The sequence below is a fragment of the Gambusia affinis genome, linkage group LG07 (assembly GCF_019740435.1).
Source record: "Gambusia affinis linkage group LG07, SWU_Gaff_1.0, whole genome shotgun sequence".
Classification (NCBI taxonomy): domain Eukaryota; kingdom Metazoa; phylum Chordata; class Actinopteri; order Cyprinodontiformes; family Poeciliidae; genus Gambusia; species Gambusia affinis.
In genome coordinates this window covers 588,953-607,884 of record NC_057874.1, presented here as the reverse complement: position 1 = coordinate 607,884, position 18,932 = coordinate 588,953, and the positions used below count along the sequence as shown (strand labels likewise).

The window sequence follows — 18,932 nt, the reverse complement described above, 5'->3', positions numbered from 1 at the left end:
TTTTGATGTCTTTCAATCCTGTTTCCGTGCTCACCGCAGTTCTGAGATGGCCTCGTCACGGTGTTCAATGACATTAACAGAAATACAGGCCGTGGAGGAACCACAATTCTGGGTGTCTTGGACCTCAGAATTGTTGACTTGACATTGTTGACCATGTTCCACGTTTTTTGCTTTTGTTCCACATAAGTAACTGAAATAAAATCCTGGGCTTTACAGTTATCAGCTCATATAAGAAAGTTGACATTTTTTAGTGACATTTCAAAAGGAAAATTCAGCAAATGGAAGTGTCTTGATAGGTCTGAACTGGTTTAGCTGGCTCCACTTAAGAATGTGGTCATGATTTCTACCTTTTGCGGAAAATAGCTTAAAATGTATACGTATCTTAACACATTTCTTTACAATTGCACTTATAAATTGTCATTTTTATTCATAAATTGTGTTACTATAGTCAGCTTCTGGCCACCAGATGGCAGCATGCTAAAGGCTAACTTGTATAGCTGTTTCCTGCTGTCTGTGGTGGTGTAATATTTTATTCTTTGTAATATGAACTGTCACATAGATTTAAAACAATGAAAACTGACTTATTCCACTAGCAGTTATAGGTTTAGGTTATAATGGTTAAGTCAAAATAAAATATTTTTTCTTTTACCTTTTCCAGGCATCAACGCCATTCCTATCCCAGCTGACATCAGCAAGTTGGATGATGTACAGAGGATGGTTGACACCATTCTGTCAAAATGGGGAGCGATCCACATCGCTTGCAACAACGCTGGCATTAACAAGAACTCGGCCAGCGAAGACACCAGCTTAGAGGAGTGGGACCAGACCTTCAGCGTGAATCTGAGAGGGATGTTTATGTGCTGTCAGGTGTGTGGGAGACCAACCGAGTTAACCTGTGTGGTTGTATCACTTGATCTTGAGAACAACATTTTAACAATTCTGTTTGTTGAGTTAATCACTCGGCACTCAAAAACTAGATTAGTGACATAAATTGGCAAAAATCTTTAGGCTTAGAAATCAAAAAACTATAACAGAGAAGTTCTGATATTTATATTCAAATGTGTTGGAACCAAAAGCAAACAGCAGCATGTCATGATAAATTTTGCTGAATGATAAATTGTACAAAAAATTATTCAGATAAACGATAATATTGTTTGTTTTGAGACCATTTTCAAGTAATATAATGGTAATGGCAGAATAATGCAGGGACACATTAAGAAAGATTAATAAACTTTTTTTTCTAAATAACATTTTTCAATAATTTTTTATATATTTCAAAAAACTATCAAAGCAACAATGTAGGTCAAAGACCTCAAGTCTAACAAAATTGGTCTCAAATGTTTGCGCTGGTTTGTGCAGCAAAAATGTTCATTTGTGTCGCTATCATTTCAAAGATATTAAGAAATGTTTCCAGAGGTCATGAAAGGTCAGTCAGGTCCCCCACCTTCTTCAAATCAGACAAAATTGATGTCAGTCAGTTAAACTGCATTTGTGTTGGTTTGTGCAGCAAAAATGTTTGTTTGTTCTCTGCTGACCTCTTTTTATTATGTTTACAATGATACTGGCCCAAACAAAAGATTTTGCTGCCAAACTTAGTCAAGTTTATTGACACCAAATTTATTTATTTTTTCAAAGGTGGACGGGACTGGATTATTGGCCTTTTATGACCTCTGAAGAATATTTAAATTAATATCTTTAAAATGATAGCTGCACAAACATAAATCTTTGCTGCACAAACGTAGCTGAGTTGATTGACACAAAATTTATTTGATTTCGTAAATGTTGGGGGTGGACGGAACCTTTTATGATCTCTGGAAACATTCCTTAATATGTTTTAAATGATAGCGACACAAAAACATTTTTGCTTTACACACCAGCACAAATGTTTGAGATCAATTTTGTTAAATTTGAAGAAGGTGGGGGAACCAAATTTGCTTAGGTCATCCAGTTTTTGGTAGGAAAGGAAATACAAGAAAAGCAAACACTCACGCATATGGAAATTAAGATCATGGAATTATTATTACTTAAAAGTAAAATTTAGTATGGTGTGAATGAGGCACAGATGCAGGACCTGCGTTGTCCCTTTGAGCATTCTAAACTAATAGATTACTAAAATGGGATGGTGAACAAACAGCTGCTGAGATAAACTATGCTAGGTGATGGATGTAAACGCCAGTTTTTCCCATTGATCTTCAAGGAAAGTTATTTTATTTATAGAGCCCATTTCCAGCAACAATATTTCCTGCAGTTCATAGTGCTTTAGAAGGAGATAGAACAGAACCTAAAAATAGAGTACTAAATTAAATATAGATCCCCCGCACGAATCGGTACTTCATTGAGTACACGGCATGCACATTAAAGAGAACCACGACATTTAGAGGAGCTATCAGTTCAGCACATGTGACAACGTGAGACATGAAATGAGTCAGTTTTCTTCTGATATTTGGATGGCCGCACATGCTCGTCATGGTTTCTACATATAATTGCTGATGGAGCTAGTGGCAGTCAGCACACTTGTAATTGACTATCAGAGAATCTCCTGTTCTCCAATAGACCAACAGCTAAGCTAAGTCGGGCTGTCGCGGGCAATAAGGCTTATGATGATCTAACCTCTCCGTCATGCGGCTGATTAAATAGCAGCATATTGATAACCACAGCTACTTTTTGTTGATTGCAGCTGTCAATTGGTGGCGACCTGACATTTGGCGTACCACCAGAATACCAGCCCTCCGACGTGGATTCAGTCTCTGTGCATGTGACTGGTTTTCTGCTTCGGCAAGAAACCTGACTTATTCCGCCCCTCTTTCCGCCTTATCCACTTTTTCCAAATAATGACGATGGTGATAGTGGTAGCATGGGGGGAGGAGAGTTTCAGATTAGCATCCTGCTTTCAGTTTTGGGGGGATTTAAAAGAAAAATGAACGGCCCCTATTGAAATGTACTACAGGCTACAAATGAAACCTTGATTTGACCACCACTTTTGACCAATCGCTGCACAGGCGTTTTAAGCTTTCTCTCATCCACACATCAAGCCTTCCTCCATCTCGTCATCTAGCAGTCACCATCAACTCTGCTATTCCCGCAAGTCATTTCAACATCCAATCAATGTTATTTCTCAAGTCCTTCACCTCAGCATGGTTTGCCTTAACTAAATTCGGCGCAGTTCGGAAATCTTCTCATCCTCACGACACGGTCATATCCTTCACTATATGTTCACTCATCGCCACCTTCAGCTCCCTTTATTTACAATTCAATAGCTCCTATGAGTTCCTATCTCTAGCTCCGTGTATGCCACTTTGATATGAGTTCAAGCGGACAGACGAGGGAAGGAGGAACGGAAGTTTTCAGGACGAGTGACTCTGTGAACTGTGAACGACATGGGAAGTAGGACTCTCGCGAAGTTCGGATCGCTGTGAAGGTTTGAAAGCTGACTAGAAGAGGCAGAGTTGACACAGGATAATGTGAAATATGTGGCTGTGGGACGATCTGCCAGCTGCAGTGAGACGATGGATATGGAGAGAGTCAGCGAGCGGCTTCAGATAATGACCAGAACCACTACTCGGCGCACCCTTAGCCTTCTGAGACGGGTGCGACATTAACTTAACATTTAAAGAAAAATGGTGCTGCGTTTGAGAAACCAGAAGGTAGCTTGGGTTGGAAGATGTGCGCAAGACTATTTAATATATTTCTTTAACGTGTGTTTTGGTACAAATATATTAAAGTATGTTTAAAGTTATGTCAAAATTTGTACAAGCATGCTTATAGTATACTTCGTATATATATTTATAGCTAGTACATTTAATACTTAGTTGAGAGCTTTGGAATGTGACGTCACTGCTCAAGGCGTAGGAATATGAGCACCATCTTGTATGGCCATAAATATAACCGAGAAAACGACTGTCTCATAGATATTTTGAATTTTTGAATCTAAGTTACTTAAAATTAATTAGCAATGGTTCGAACTTGCTGCATTGTTGGATTTAATGTCCGATCACATGACCGAAACTGTAAAAAGATGGAAAAAAGACATGTTTTCCTGCCTGCAAACAATGGGAGAGGGCTAAGCTATCGGAGCTAAAGAAAAGGAGACAAATGTCCTGTCAGCGGTGAGACGTCCTGATATTACGTTCTCCAACATCCCAAGATACCTACAAGTTTACTCCAGACATGCTCATTCTGGTGAGTGTCTTAATTTGCTTTGTTGGTGTTGTGTCATAATGTTTTGTTATGATTTTGTCCAGGTGTACTCATGTTCAGTGACGTTGAGTTCATTTAAGTGGGTCAACCTTGTTTATGTTGTGCTTGAATTTTTTATGTAGCATAGTCCGAGTTTTGTCAGTGGACATCGATGTTATTCCATTATTGTGAAGTAAACTAGTAAACTATTTTACTAGTGTTATCAAGTTTACAGCATTAATACCAATATGTTTTCTGATATGTCCTCTTCTAGGCAAACCGATGTATAAAATGGATTAGCTCAATCCAGACTGGATTCCAGCGCTGAATATGGGTCACTGAAAGGTAAATGTCACAACATCGGACCGACATGCACGTAAATTAAAGAGGCGATACAGCAAGACCATGGTGGATCAACAAGTGAGGGAGCAAGTTACAGAGACTGTGTTTTCATTATTTACCTCAGAAGAGGTAAATAATGAAAATTCAGTAGCGGACACTGTAGAAGAGGAGCAAGTTGGAGAGGCTAAGGAGGAAACGCCAGGAGAGGAGCTTAGCAAGGCTGCACACTCTGAAGAGGAACATGAACCATTTGTGTTGAAATAAATATGTGTACAGTTGGAAGTGGCTGTTTTCTCTCATTTCATAATTTAATGTGGTAAACATTTATGAAAAGTTGGATTCAAGCACTTCAAGGTACATGTAAGCATTTCAAGTAAAAATGTGATATCTAAAATATTTCAAGTAATAAACTTATATGCAATGAAAGATTATATTTTCAATAAACATTTTATGTGATTAAAGTAAGCAATTATATTCAATTTTGCAGTAAACATTTAATGTAACAATCAAACCAGATGAAAGAGCCAATCTTTAAACATTTAATGTGTAATTAAACATTTCAGAGTAAATAATAAAGGTAAGTATTATGAAATACATCACACTTTAATTAAATATTTGTTGTATTTAACATATTTCAGGTAAGAAGTGAACATGTAATGAAATAGATCATGTCCTGGAATTATATGTAATTGAACGTTACAGGTAACAAATGTGATAATCATCTGAGGTAATACATTTTATGAACATTTAAAAAAAATATTTTTAAAATATGAAATAAGTTAAATAAAAAAGGGGTCAAAGTGTAATAAAGCTGATCTATAAAGTAGATAAATAAAGTAGAATAATTTCACAATGATTTTGAGTTAATGGGGCACACGATTTGGAAGCTATTGAAGAAAACATATTTAATATTACAATCATTTATCCATCCATTTTCGTACACCCTTGTCCCTAGTGTTGTTGGGAGGTGCTGGTGCTTCTCTCCGGGCAAGCGACGGGGTACACCCTGGACAGGTCCACAGTCTGTCACTTAAAATTTTAATAGATAGTGTGCCTCTAATTACCACTTTTTTGTATCAGTTGGTCACAAGGCATTTATTTACAGGATTGTTTGGTTCGGAAATTTACCATCCATATGTAAACCTCCGAGAGCTTGAGGAGGGAGCAGTAGAGAACAGCTGGCTGGAATTCGCATTCATAAATCGGATCAACTTTGAGCTAAATGCTCCTTACTCCGCGGAATGCAAATATCCAATATCCAACTTGAAAAAACTTCCTGCGGTCAGTAGCACAATGAAAATGCCGGAAAAAGTTTTTTTGGTATGTGGGCATACAAGATGGCGCCCAGCGACGTAAATGTCACACGCAGTGAGGTCAGTTCCAAAGCTCTATACTAAAAATGTACTTACACAAATGTAAGTATATTTGAAATATACTAAAGTTTTTTTTCAATAGGGCACAATAGACATGGACCAGTTATCAAGCTATATGGAGGTTGTAAAAAGTTAGGGCTTCAAATCATAAAAACATATAAGGTATAAACTTTCAGAGAAAGTTTTGACTGGAATTTTTTTTTAGACTGTTTGAAGCATAGAGTAATACACCGGTGCCCCTCATCAATGCGGAGTAAATATTCTTTACTCTGGGTTATCACACATAGGTCTGCACAACATCAGAAATCAAAGATGAAAATGGAATGTATCAGTATTAGGATTGAGCAATATGGAATTATTGCAACTACTCCGCGGAATGCACTTTTGTATGGAACAAAAGTGTGGAGAAAATAGCTAAAAAATAATCTCGACAAAACACATATTGGAAAATTTTAAACCATGTTAACTGGAATTTATTGTGATGGCGATAAATCAAAACTTATTACAATGAGACATTTATCACAATAAAACCCCACGTCTAATAAACATGCACACATATGTCATGTTTACTTATAAACTTTTAACTTTAAAAATTAAAACCCACAGCTGCACATCTAAGCACAAAAACTTCCAAATCTTCAGCTCCCCTTGGGCACATTCAATATGCTCCTATCTCCTGTGATAAACTACACGTTTTCCAGCGTCTCAGTGCGGCATGTAGTAATAAAGTGTCTCTTCCCTCTAAATCTTCACCTTAGGTGGCTGGTCGAGTGATGTTAAAGCAAGGATATGGAAAGATTATTAACACAGCTTCCATGGCCAGTATAATAGGTGAGTAATGATTGCATTCTCTGTTTCTCTCTGGAGCTGCTCAAAGTCAGCATTTAATCTCTCGATTTGGCGTGAGCCATTGGGCCAAGAAAAGGAGGGCAAAAGGGAAAGGAGTACACTTCAAACTCAGTAGAAAGGAGGTATTTGTTGCGGGGTTTATTTTAGTATTATTATTTACAAGGTTCTTGTTGCAAACAAGATTAGGCAGCTTTCACTTAAATTCACTTACTCCATTGAGATCCAAAGGCATCTGCCGCCGCTTCCAGCGAAAAGCACAAAGTGTTGTGATTGCATCTCTCCGAGGCACTTTTGCATCATAGCAAACATCCCCTCTCTCTGGAGCCTTGCAGCGGATGAGGAAGACAATCTGAGGTCCAACTTGGGAGGGGAGGGCTCCTGTGCAAGGGCAAAAAAAAAAAAGAAACACCAACATGAGCCCTGCGGGCCTTGTGTGAGCAACGTAAAATACTATGAGAATTTTGGTGAGGGCCTAGCAAAATTCACACCTGGTGCAACAGTTCATTGGCGGTTAAAGTTAAAGGTTAAAGGATTGGTCCTGTAAAATGGTGTGCCATATGGGTCCCCCCTCCTTCACTTCCTCTCCCAGTCCCGATTTACAGGAGGCAGTCTGGTACATGAGCGTGCTGGTAAATAGAGGCTGCTTTAAGAAAATGATCAATTGCCCGCATTATGTCCAGCCCTTCAGGAATTTACTTCATCGCTCCAGACATCTGTTATAATATTGTCATAATGTGTAATCAGATGGGAGCCATATGAACCAAGTGGAAGCTGGAAATGCAGCCGTAAACGTCCAATTAAAATGCACAATGACAGCTTTTTGTCCATCTGCTTCATCAAAGGGTGTGTGTGTGGGCGTGGGCGCGTGTACGTGTATGCCCTGGTATCATCACACTTGCACACTTTCTGACCATCACAGCTTTATTCTTCTTTTCCTCAGTCATGGCTGGGATAGATGTATCTACTGTGATGCACAATTATTGCCCCTTTAAAGGCTCCTGCTTTTTATATGCTTCAAAAAATGTTTTAATATCAACCAAAGTAAAGGGGAAAGTGTTTTTAGATAATGATTCAAATAATAAGAGGAAAAAAAGACCAAACCAAACTGGCCCAGTGTGAAGATACAATACAATGAAGATATAACACCAACATGAAGTAGGTGAAAGTGTCTTGGAAAGCGACACGTTGTGCCCTGATGTGCTACACAACTCCCTTCGATTCTCATCTCCCTACAGTTCTCTGTCTGGAATTTCTCCCATTGAGCTGAATTTCTCAAGTGGAATTTTAAGGCATTCTATTAATTTTCTGCACTGTCTTGGAATTGTAGCATGCTTGTAATTGTAACAATGGCAGCAGAGGAAGTGAATGAAGTCATTCAGTTCATTCAGTTCCATATATTGGAGTTCTCATTAACAGCCGTCTTGTTCGACTTTAACTTCTCTTTTCTCAGTGGGGGTTGGTTGTTCACAGCACAGACCTGGTAAGCTTCATATTGCAGCCTACTTCATGGTCAAATATGTCACGGTCAAATGTTAACTATAGACCCTTGGCTATTGAGAACAAGGTGTAGAACATTGGGCTAGTTATTACCAGGCTAGCCCTGATCTAAAAGAATTAAAAAACAAAAACAGATTAGAAACAGAATCATTGATATCTATCAGTCTGGAAAGGGTTTTTTCTTACGCTTTGGGACAAACAGAGAGAGACACTGTGTATAAAAAAGAAAACCAGAATTCTTGATTGAGCAATAAGATGGAGGAAATGGGCAAAAAAGCACTGATGACATCCAAACCATTGTTGACCAACACAAACATAAAGGTCCATCTCACATTTCACCAAGAAAGCATCTTGGTGATACCCAAGAGTTGTGTGAAGAAATATTCTGTAGACTCTAGATTCAAAAGTAGAACTTTACATATTGCCAGTCAAACATGGTGCTGGAAGAGTGGTGGTGTGCACCTGACATGCTGTGTCAGGGTTTTAAAGGTTTACTGTGATCAAATGAATGAATGACTGATACAAAGCACAAAAGCAAGTCCTCTTCTGAAAAAAAACCTAAATGTAGGTTTTGGAATGGTCTTGTCAAAGTCTTGACTTAGATTTGACTGCGAAAGCTGCAGCGTTACTTCAAACAGACTGTTCATGCTTAATTCTTCTCCCCCAATGTGGCTGAATTCAGTTCAATTCAGTGTTTGCTACCAATGGTGGAACAGCTAGTTTTAAGTGTTCATGCATGCTAAAGAAGCCTTAAATTCATGTATCTAAAATTATGGACTTAAACTGTTACATTCATATAAGAAATATTAGTTGGCCTTTGTTACACCCCTAAGATGTAGGTCAGGGGTCACCAAACTTTTTGAGACTGGGAGCTACTTCACGGGTACAGAGTAACACAAAGGGCTACTTGTTTGATACAGACATAAATTTTCCTGGCTCAGCCTTTATAACAATATTACATATATGGATATATAATTACATGCTGCCTGATCATATTAATGTTCGGTACTACTCCCAATAGTTATCAGTAATGATTTACCATGGCTGATATGGTTAATTGCTATTATGTGATCAGAAGTTCTTAGTTAAAAGTTTTAAGTTTGATTCCCTTTTGGAGCTTTTCTGTGTGATTCTAAATTGCCCACAAGTGACTGAGAGTATGGATTGTTGCAGCTACAGCTGTACACACTGTGAGATTTTCCTTTAAATAAAAAAAGAAATGTTTCTGTATTTTTTTATTATCCAACCCTCTTTACTATTAACAAAATTGTGGAGAGAAAAAAAAGTTCTTTTGTGCCAAAACGTCTTGTATGTAGCACACATCAGTACGAGTCTGTAGGGGTCAAAGGGCAAGCCAAAGCCTAAATCTTATTGGCAAGTTTGCTTTTTCTGTCAACTTTACAGTGTGCGCCGTTCTGGCGGGTTGCCGGTTTATTAGCTAACGGGTCACCTGTTGGCTGACACCAGCAGATGTCAAAAAAAAAAAAAAATGTCCGACAGATCGGAAGGTAGCACAAAACTATCACTGCACCTGACCTGCAAGAGCACAACCACCTCTCCAACGCGCATCATGTGCGCGTCACACAAAAGGCCGCACAAACCTAAACCACTAAAGCAGCACACCTTTTTTTTTTCACAAATGATGACTTAGACAGACTTTATTGTCATTTTGTATGTACAGGAGTGTATAAATAACAAAATTTCGTTGCATACGGCTCAGGACAATGTTTTGAGGTTCCAATGAGGTTACTCCAGAATAAATAAAATACAGTATAAAATATAAATGTTAAATATAAAGTGCAGGAATTACAGTAAAATAGAAGTTATTTAGCTATGTACATGAAGTGGAGACCAGTTTTTGAGTGCAGTCCAGTTAAGAGTTCAGCAGTCTGATGGCAAGTGGGAAAAAGCTGTTCCAGAACCTGGTGGACCTGCACCGGATGCTGTGGAACCTCTTTCCAGAGGGCAGCAGAGAGAACAGTCCATGGTGGGGGACTGTTGATGCTAAATTATAAAGACATGGAAGCGAAGCCTACCCGGTAGATCCACAGAAATATGAGGATGTAGATTCCCAGGTTCAGGTGGTGTCAGACGTCCAAAGGAGAAGCAACAATGTTTGCTTAATTGGGGAAGGTTTCGACTAGATTAAATTGTTTAACCCACAGTCTTAGCGCGACCCTCAGTAAGAGCGGCAGATGCCAGTTCACGGGTGACCCATCACCTCTCCAATTTGGAAAACGTCAAAAAAGCTCATAAACAGGCGACCCGCCAGAACAATACGATAAAAAGCTCCACCGGGATCCAAACTGCTCTTAGAACTACGGGAGGTTCAAACTTCTGTCTTTCATTTTTAGCTTACAGAAAAAGCGCCAAGCCGCCAAATAAACAAAAGCAAACTGACCAATAAGATTTTAGCTTTGGCGTGTGCACCCCCACAGACTCAGACGTGCGCTACGTACAAGATGTTTTGACACATAAGATCTTTTTTTCCTCCACAATTTTTTTTTAATTGTAAAGAGGATTTGATAATAAAAATTTCAGAAATTATTTTCTTTTTTTACTTCAAGGAAAATCTTAAGGTAGGCAGAGTGTGTGCAGCCGTAAAGCCGCAGGCGCTGCTGCCCTCCGATAATATCCTGCAGGCGTCTGCGCAGTTCTGAACTTTAACTACAGAAAAGAGTTGTAGGCATAAAGCAATTTATTTTAAAAAAAATTCATAATTTGATAATTTTAAAAAAAAAATCTAAGATTAAATTAAATAATTTAATTTAATTTACAATGGCTATTTTTAGAACTTGCTCCACGGGCGACTGACAAGGTCTGATTGGGCGACCGGGTGCCCGCGGGCACCGTGTTGGTGACCCCTGTTCTAGGCGAATGTAACATAAAAATGTGTCCAGAAAAAAAAGTGGAATGTAAAATGATTACAAAAAAGATGGTTTCACCAAACCAAAACACAATACAACTTAACCCAATCATGAATCAAGAACAAACTGTTCAAACTGCCCGAAGCAGTTCTCAAACACCAAAGGTCGGGGGTCAGCTTTACAAAACCTCTTCTTGCTAGCTGCCCCAAAGGAGGAATGATTTTTAGGAGCCTTTTATATGGTGCAGGTGGGCCTCATCAACGTCTGATTGGCTTTGCTGATCCAATGGAGTAGCAGCTCTCCTGCAGTCTCCAGGCAGCCAATCAGGAGGGTGTGCTCTCACAGCTGAACCTGCATAACAAAAAGGAACCTGCACAGCCTCAAGAGGCCAGGGGCCGTAACAGCCTTAAATACATTGATCAATTCTTAATTTTAAGGCAGGGATATTGAATCTCGCCTATCATTTCCGCAGACATCTTGCATTCTGTGAGGCAGTTGAGGTTATCTGTAATTAGCTGGTAATATACCTTTGCTAACTAGTTAACTAGCTTTGTTGAGCCCATTATGGGTTAAGTGCAAATTTATTGCCAGTTGGCTGGGCAGCACTCATTTTCACCACTAATTCACTATGTTCCCAACCCATAAAACACTAAGTGCATTCTGAAAGTTTAAAAATACTTTTGCCATTATATAGGTTGTAAATTTAATTCATAATGGTCTTCAAAAGATTTTAAAAGGTCTTAAATTAAACTGGTAAAACCTTCGGAAAGCCTATAGTTAATGGGCTTGTTAGCAATCAGTTTTCCTCCCTAAGGACTATTTCATTAGTTTTTTTCACCCGAATACATTAAACCAATTTTTTGTAATTTATGTATGTATTTTGTAATTTCTACATTTGTGTTCAATATTAAAAATTGTTTGAGCACAAAACATTCATGCAACAAAAGAGCAAAAAAAAGAAAAATCTATTATTGGTTTAAATTTCTACAAAATTCCAGCGGTGTATTAATCTTCATGATGGATTTGTGGCTCGCTAACTCTGACCTGCACAAATCGCTTCCATGGTAATACGCTCTACAACAGCAGCTTCATTCTGGGGAGATGAGTACATCATTTGAACTTCTTATCTGCTCAGAAGAATTCAAAATGTAAGCGTGCGCGATAAAGAGCGTGTTTTTACCCAGAAACGGAGCAGTAAGTAGCTGGGCGAATGTTAAAGAAGGCTTTAGAGAACACGCTGCCTTCTGCCTCCTTTTCCCTTCTTCGGGGGATTACTGTTCTTTAAGTCGGCGAAAAACATCAATGCACATTTATTTAAAGGATGAAGGCATTTTCTGAATGATATTTTGGAGCCGTATCATCAGGTCTTGAGCTAGGATTAGTGCTGTTAGGCATTGCAAGCTCTCTTTCCTGTCCTGATAAGTTGGATTTCTCCTTCAATATGCGTGTAAGCTGTGGGCTCTGCTCTCTCGCCTGCTCCTCTCAGGTCCTAGCCCGGCCTCATCCGGCCCAACCCGAACCCGCTGCTACTATTCCCTTTGACATTCCACACGCAATACATCTCTTTATTCATCATCTTTTATTTTATTTCTTCATCGCTTCAAAATGTTTTACTTCTAGCATGCACATTTTTTGATTGAATAATATAAGCTGAATGCTCACAGCCATTTATTTCCCAAGACGGGTTTCTTTTTTACCTCTCCACAGCTGGCCGGTATTTATCATCCCGGTCTCACACTGAAACCATTTGGCAGTCAGATCAATGGGTGATGAGGTTAACTACTAAAGTTGTATGTAACTTGGAGCCTTCCTTGTGATGATTAATCAACCAGCAGAAAATGAGCCCCTGTCCCAGCATCCCATGCAGTGTGCAGCATCTGTGATGGTCAGGGCAAACAAATGGCTCCCCACTTTTGTTGCTGAGGACATATCATAACTGAGCATTATGAGCAATTAATTTTACATGACTTCATCCGCAGAGTTACCAACAACAAATGAAAGAACTTTTCATGTAATGCCCAGAAGCACCAGCATGCTGTAATATACTGCAAAATGCTGTTGACTCTCTTTAGGAAAATATTTAAGTCTACAAAAGATTTGAAAATTGACTGTTTTTGTGTTTTCATCTAATCATTCTAAATCTGTCATAAAGAGCCTTCGTATTTTCAAAATTAACCTGGAAATGATGAAACTCAGTCCAGAAGCTAGTTTAGTGTTAGTTGAAAGCTATGATGCATATGTTTGAGTTAGCGTTGTTAGCAACTGAAAATTAGCCAGTACTGCAGCTGAAAGCTAAAATCTACAAATACATGGGACCGTCGCTAAGACCATCTTTAACTCCCTATATTATAATGATTTACACACCAAAAATGGCTTATTATACACTGAAAAAAGTATAAACGCCCATGTCACATATAAGAGTTTTTTTCTTTGGCACTGACACCGTTTTTGAATAAATGCTGGGATCAAACAAATCTTCCACTTTGTCTGGTTTCCAGATTTCAATTTGCCATAGTCTAACATTTGCGGCGATTAGCATACCTGTCAATGGGGGGGTGTGCTAACATTAGGACATTAGTGTAACATTAGGATCCCATTCTCTATAAAAAGAATATATACATTAAGTTGTCTTGGTATTTGTTGTGTTGGATTAAAGCTAAAGATTATGCTGAACAAAGTGTTCTCTTAGTCATTGAATAAGACTATCAATGGTGTACTTAAGAACAGAAAATAATGGAGGACCCAGTTAAACAACTCCAGATTTTTTCACTTTAAAAAACAATGTGTTGTCTGAGTGATTCCAAATAAACTAACCAAGCTGCACCAGAAAGTAGAAACAATGTTTTTCATTTGTACTGCAAAAGGGGCTAAGCTCGGTCCTGGCTTCAAAGCCGGATTGAGTGTTTTTGCATTGACCTGGTCCCACCCTGGAACATCAAGAACTGTGGTTCCAGTCAGGATGGCCAGACAGGACTGGTTTGGAGTCAGCTGTTGATTGGTTGATTGGTGCATGGCTGGGGGAGCAGGACATTGATTCTCTTTGTCAGAGGAGCACTAGACTTTCTCGATGTTCTGTCATATTTTTATCCATAAGTTTTTAAATGATAATGATGACATATTCATTTGCATTTTGTTTTCTTTTCGGTTAAAATAATACTAAACAAGCTTAACAGAGGATCCTCATTGTGCCATCTCACATCAAGCAGATAAATATATGTGAAATAAAACATACACTGCCTGTGGCCCCATTAACTGCATATAAATAATAAAATTGTTTATCATAATTGCACCAAAATTATGAGATATTCATCTGTGGTACACTGAATATATATGTCAATATGATTTATCAACATGTTGATAAATCTTAGCTTTGTGCTACACTGAGATTAAAGTGCCACTTTTCCAACTGAGCTGGTCTGAAGTCAGCAACACTCTGAACAAGGGCTCACTTCAGCGAGGGAAATCCCACAAGGGGAATCTGTAGTTCAGCAGGACCAAACAGGAGTCCAGCTCAGAGAGAACACTCAAATGAGAATTTTTTTATTTATTTTTTTTTTAGTTAAACTCAAAGCTTGAAGTGAATATTTCCCTCATCTTCCTCATTGACAAAATCAGCTAGACGTGACAACCAAGAGTGAAAATATTCTACGTTCTCTAGGGAGATCTCCTCTGCAAGTTTAGCAGGAATTTGATTAACATGACGGTCCTGTCCACTTTCATAGTCGTACTTCACTCAATGCAAAACAACCAGGGCTGGAGTGCAGGGCCGAACACAGGACACGTTATTTGCCACTCTACAAATAACGCAGAGTGCCTTTGCTTAATAGTTTTAATATCGAAGGATAGCAAGTCCATATTAATATGTTTTTGAAAAATTATGGAGAGGAGTGTGTGGACAGGAGGTGAACTTAGCAGAAAATACTTGTTTTACAGTAAATTAGTACTGATATTAGTCTAAGTCCTTAGTCAGGGGATGCTGTGTGCAACCTGCAAGAAAATACCTGATGTAGTTAAAGGGGTCTTTGCAAGTTGTTTTGAGATTTTAATGTGATTTAAATAGATTTCTGATTCTAGAAAATGCCAAGTGATCAAAACAAACAAAACCTATTTTATTCATCAAGTCACTCAAGTTTTATTATAACCTTTGATTAGAAATTTATTGGGCTTGATGGCTGGAATTAGCTATAAATGAACTCCATCCATCCATCTTCTTCCGCTTATCCGGAGTCGTGTCGCAGGGGTAGCAGCTTCAGAAGGGAGGCTCAGACTTCCCTCTCTCCAGCGTGTCCTGGGTCTTCCCCGGGGCCTCCTTCCAGTGGGACATGCCCGGAACACCTCACCAGGGAGGCGTCCAGGAGGCATCCTGACCAGATGCCCGAGCCACCTCAACTGGCCCCTCTCGACATGAAGGAGCAGCAGCTCTACTCTGACTCCTTCCCAGATGACTGAGCTTCTCACCCTATCTCTAAGGGAGAGCCCAGACACCCTATGGAGAAAACCCATTTCAGCCGCTTGTATATGCGATCTCGTTCTTTCGGTCATGACCCAAACACTCATGACCATAGATGAGGGTGGGAATGTAGATCGACTGGTAAATCGAGAGCTTCGCTTTTTGGCTCAGCTCTCTCTTCATCACGACAGACCGGTACAGCGCCCGCTTGATGGCAGACGCTGCGCCAATCCACCTGTTGATCTCCCGCACCCTTCTTCCCCCATTCGTGAACAAGATCTCAAGACACTTGAACTCCTCCACTTGGGGCAGGACACCCCCCCCCCCTGACCCGGAGAAGACACTCTACCCTTGGCCTCGGATTTGGAGGCACTGATCGCCATCCCAGCCGCTTCACACTCAGCTGCGAACCGCTCCAGCGAGAGCTGCAGATCATGTCCCGATGAAGCCAAAAGGACCACATCAGCTGCAAAAAGCAGAGATGCAATCCTAAGGCCACCAAAACGGATCCCCTCAACACCGTGGCTGCGCCTAGAAATTCTGTCCATAAAAGTAATGAACAGAATCAGTGACAAAGGGCAGCCCTGGCGAAGTCCAACTCTCACCGGAAACGAGCCCGACTTACTGCCGGCAATGCGGACCAGACTCTGACACCGGTCATATAGGGACCTGACAGCCCGTATCAAAGTACCCCATACTCCCGCAGAACCCCCCCACAGGTCTCCCCGAGGAACACGGTCGAACGCCTTCTCCAAGTCCACAAAACACATGTAGACTGGTTGGGCAAACTCCCATGCACCCTCCAGGACCCTGCTGAGGGTGCAGAGCTGGTCCAGTGTTCCACGACCAGGACGAAAACCACACTGCTCTTCCTGAATCCGAGGATCAACAATTTGACGGACCCTCCTCTCCAGAACCCCCGAATAGACCTTGCCAGGGAGGCTTAAGAGTGTGACCCCCCTGTAATTGGAGCACACCCTCCGGTCCCCCTTCTTGAACAGGGGGACCACCACCCCAGTCTGCCAATCCAGGGGAACTGCCCCCAATGTCCATGCGATATTGAAGAGTCGCGTTAGCCAACACAACCCTACAAGATCCAGAGCCTTAAGGAAAAATGAACTCAATTAACATACTTTTTCCAAGTCTTTCCTTGTAAAAACACTTAATTTTTTAAACATTTCTTTCCTCTCTGCAGTGCCTCATCCTCAGAAACAGATTTCCTATAACACATCTAAAGCTGGAGTCGTCAAACTGACCCAGACTTTGGGAACTGAATGGATTGACAGAGGAGTGCGCGTCAACTGCATCTCACCGTGAGTGTTTGCCGCTCTTCACCTCACATACTTGTTCACCTTGTTTGATTGTCGTGAAGAATTGGGTGGTTAAACAAAAGCTGTGATTAGCGTATTTGCTATCAGAGGACAAGCTCTGCTTTGAGAGCGATGCGCTAATTTACGCCCACGAACAACACGTCGCCGCTTAATTAGACGAGGTCTTGAGGGATGAGTCGACTGAGAGCTTGCTCTAATTTTTCTGCTCAAAGCAGCTGCAACAATGGAAACTTGTTTGATTAAAAAAGCAGCAGAACACAGTTTTCTGACTTCTTCATCTGTGTGTTAAAATATGAAAGAGGAAGCAGGGGTTGACCCTAACCAGAGCATCCTCAGCCCAATTCCGTCTGACTGCTCTGGGCAAACCAGGCCCAGAACACTTGGCTTTATTTACCATTGTCTTGTTTGCTAATTTTAATTTGCAGAGAAGCAATTCTGTCTCTCTAATCCAATTCTCCCCACGCTCTCCACCCTTTTGTGAATAGCGTGTCTCAATGGCCCACTGATTTCTTTGAAGTGATGGTTGGTAAATATGCATAAAAAAGGAACGGGTGTGAGGGGCAATTAGCGTTCGTTAGGCAGACTGGAGCCCGGTTCTATTGCCAACCTTTTTAGTCGCAGCGGTGATAAGCTGCATTATCTAGAAAATTGGCTGAGGGAAAACAGCACCTCCGATTGCCAGGAGAGGTTCCTGATAACAGGGTGGTTGAAGAGAAATATAATTGAGGTGGAATACGTTAACCAGGGGTGTCACACATAATCCTTCAAAGTGCTAATTTAACCATATGCTTGAATTCTATATCCATGGATTGAAACAATGATTCAGTCATTGTCACTCTTAATTATGTCAGTTGACATGTTTTTTCAGATGGAAGATAACAACACACATTTTCTGGTAAATTTGTAAATTAGTACCTAGTTTCAGTTTCAAACTGAGAAACATATACCTAAGCATGAGTAAAAACGGATGTGAGCAAATTACTCCAGATGTCTCATCATACCTGTGGGCTTCTCTGGGGAGGAGCCAGTCAATAAAGCACCCCCCCCCAATACCTGCAGTAAATATCAATGGTGCCAAGTCGCCACACATTCTTCATGGGATAATTGGTTTTATTTATATCACCGAAGTGATGCCTCTGAAACAGCACTGTCACTCCTGGCTCTGCACTGTGATGCCTTCTGATTTCATGTAGTTTTTTTTTCTTTCCTTCCCCTCTCTCTCTCTCTCTTTTTGTTTTTCAGGGGGATTGTTGACACCCCTCTCATCCACTCGGAGGATCTAAGGCCTTTGGTGCAGCGCTGGCTGTCAGATATTCCTGCTGGTAGACTGGCTCAAGTGACAGATCTGCAAGCTGCAGTGGTCTACTTGGCATCTGACGTCTCAGACTACATGACAGGGCATAACTTAGTCATAGAGGGTGGGCAAAGTCTGTGGTAGAGGCAGTACATGAAACTTTTTCCTCAATCCTCACTCTTTTAGAATTAAACTTGATATTTTGAGTTTTACGAGATGTTTCTTCTCTGTTTGTTGTCTTAAATGATACAACTGAACGTATAACAGATAAAAACTGTTAGCATGTTTTGTTACACTATAATCAAATCCTTGTATTTTATCTTGATATATGTGAGACTGGTGTAAAAAAAAATAAATAAAAAATCTGGAAAGTGTGGCATGTTTGTATTTACCTAAACTCTTCTTAAAAGATTTAAGACAACCTCCAGCAGGGTTGTCAGTTCCCATGACAACCCCGCTCCTCTCTTTGAGTCATGTGTCTCGTGCGGTTTGAGCGTTTCAGTCCACCTCTCCCTGTGGCTCTTTCTTGCTACAAGTCCCCCTACCCCTCACTCTCCAGGAAGTGGTGCTGTTGTTCACCATCTTAATTGATCCATTAACTGTTTGTGAGCTGGGGGAGAAAAAAACATCATCCAAAGGCAGGGTCAGGCGACCCAGGCTGCTGCAATTATATGAAAAGTAGCGGCCAATTAGCGCTCTATGCGTTGTTGACACCGTTGGTTTTTATGCACGTGACTTCAGGTTTCGGCTGGT

General features: G+C 40.3%; 1 protein-coding gene across 3 annotated transcripts in view; it reads left to right on the top strand.

Annotated features, from left to right (window-relative positions):
• Positions 1-18,569, top strand: part of zgc:113054 (uncharacterized protein LOC541322 homolog) — a 42,920-nt gene extending 24,351 nt beyond the window's left edge. For all 3 annotated transcript variants that reach the window (XM_044122257.1, XM_044122255.1, XM_044122256.1), the window contains 4 exons: positions 659-867; positions 6,650-6,722; positions 16,750-16,867; positions 18,128-18,569. In XM_044122257.1, the coding sequence (XP_043978192.1) occupies positions 659-867; positions 6,650-6,722; positions 16,750-16,867; positions 18,128-18,323 (596 nt within the window). In that variant the 3' untranslated portion in view covers positions 18,324-18,569. The remainder of the gene's footprint in view (positions 1-658; positions 868-6,649; positions 6,723-16,749; positions 16,868-18,127) is intronic.
• The last annotated feature ends 363 nt before the right edge of the window (positions 18,570-18,932 follow it).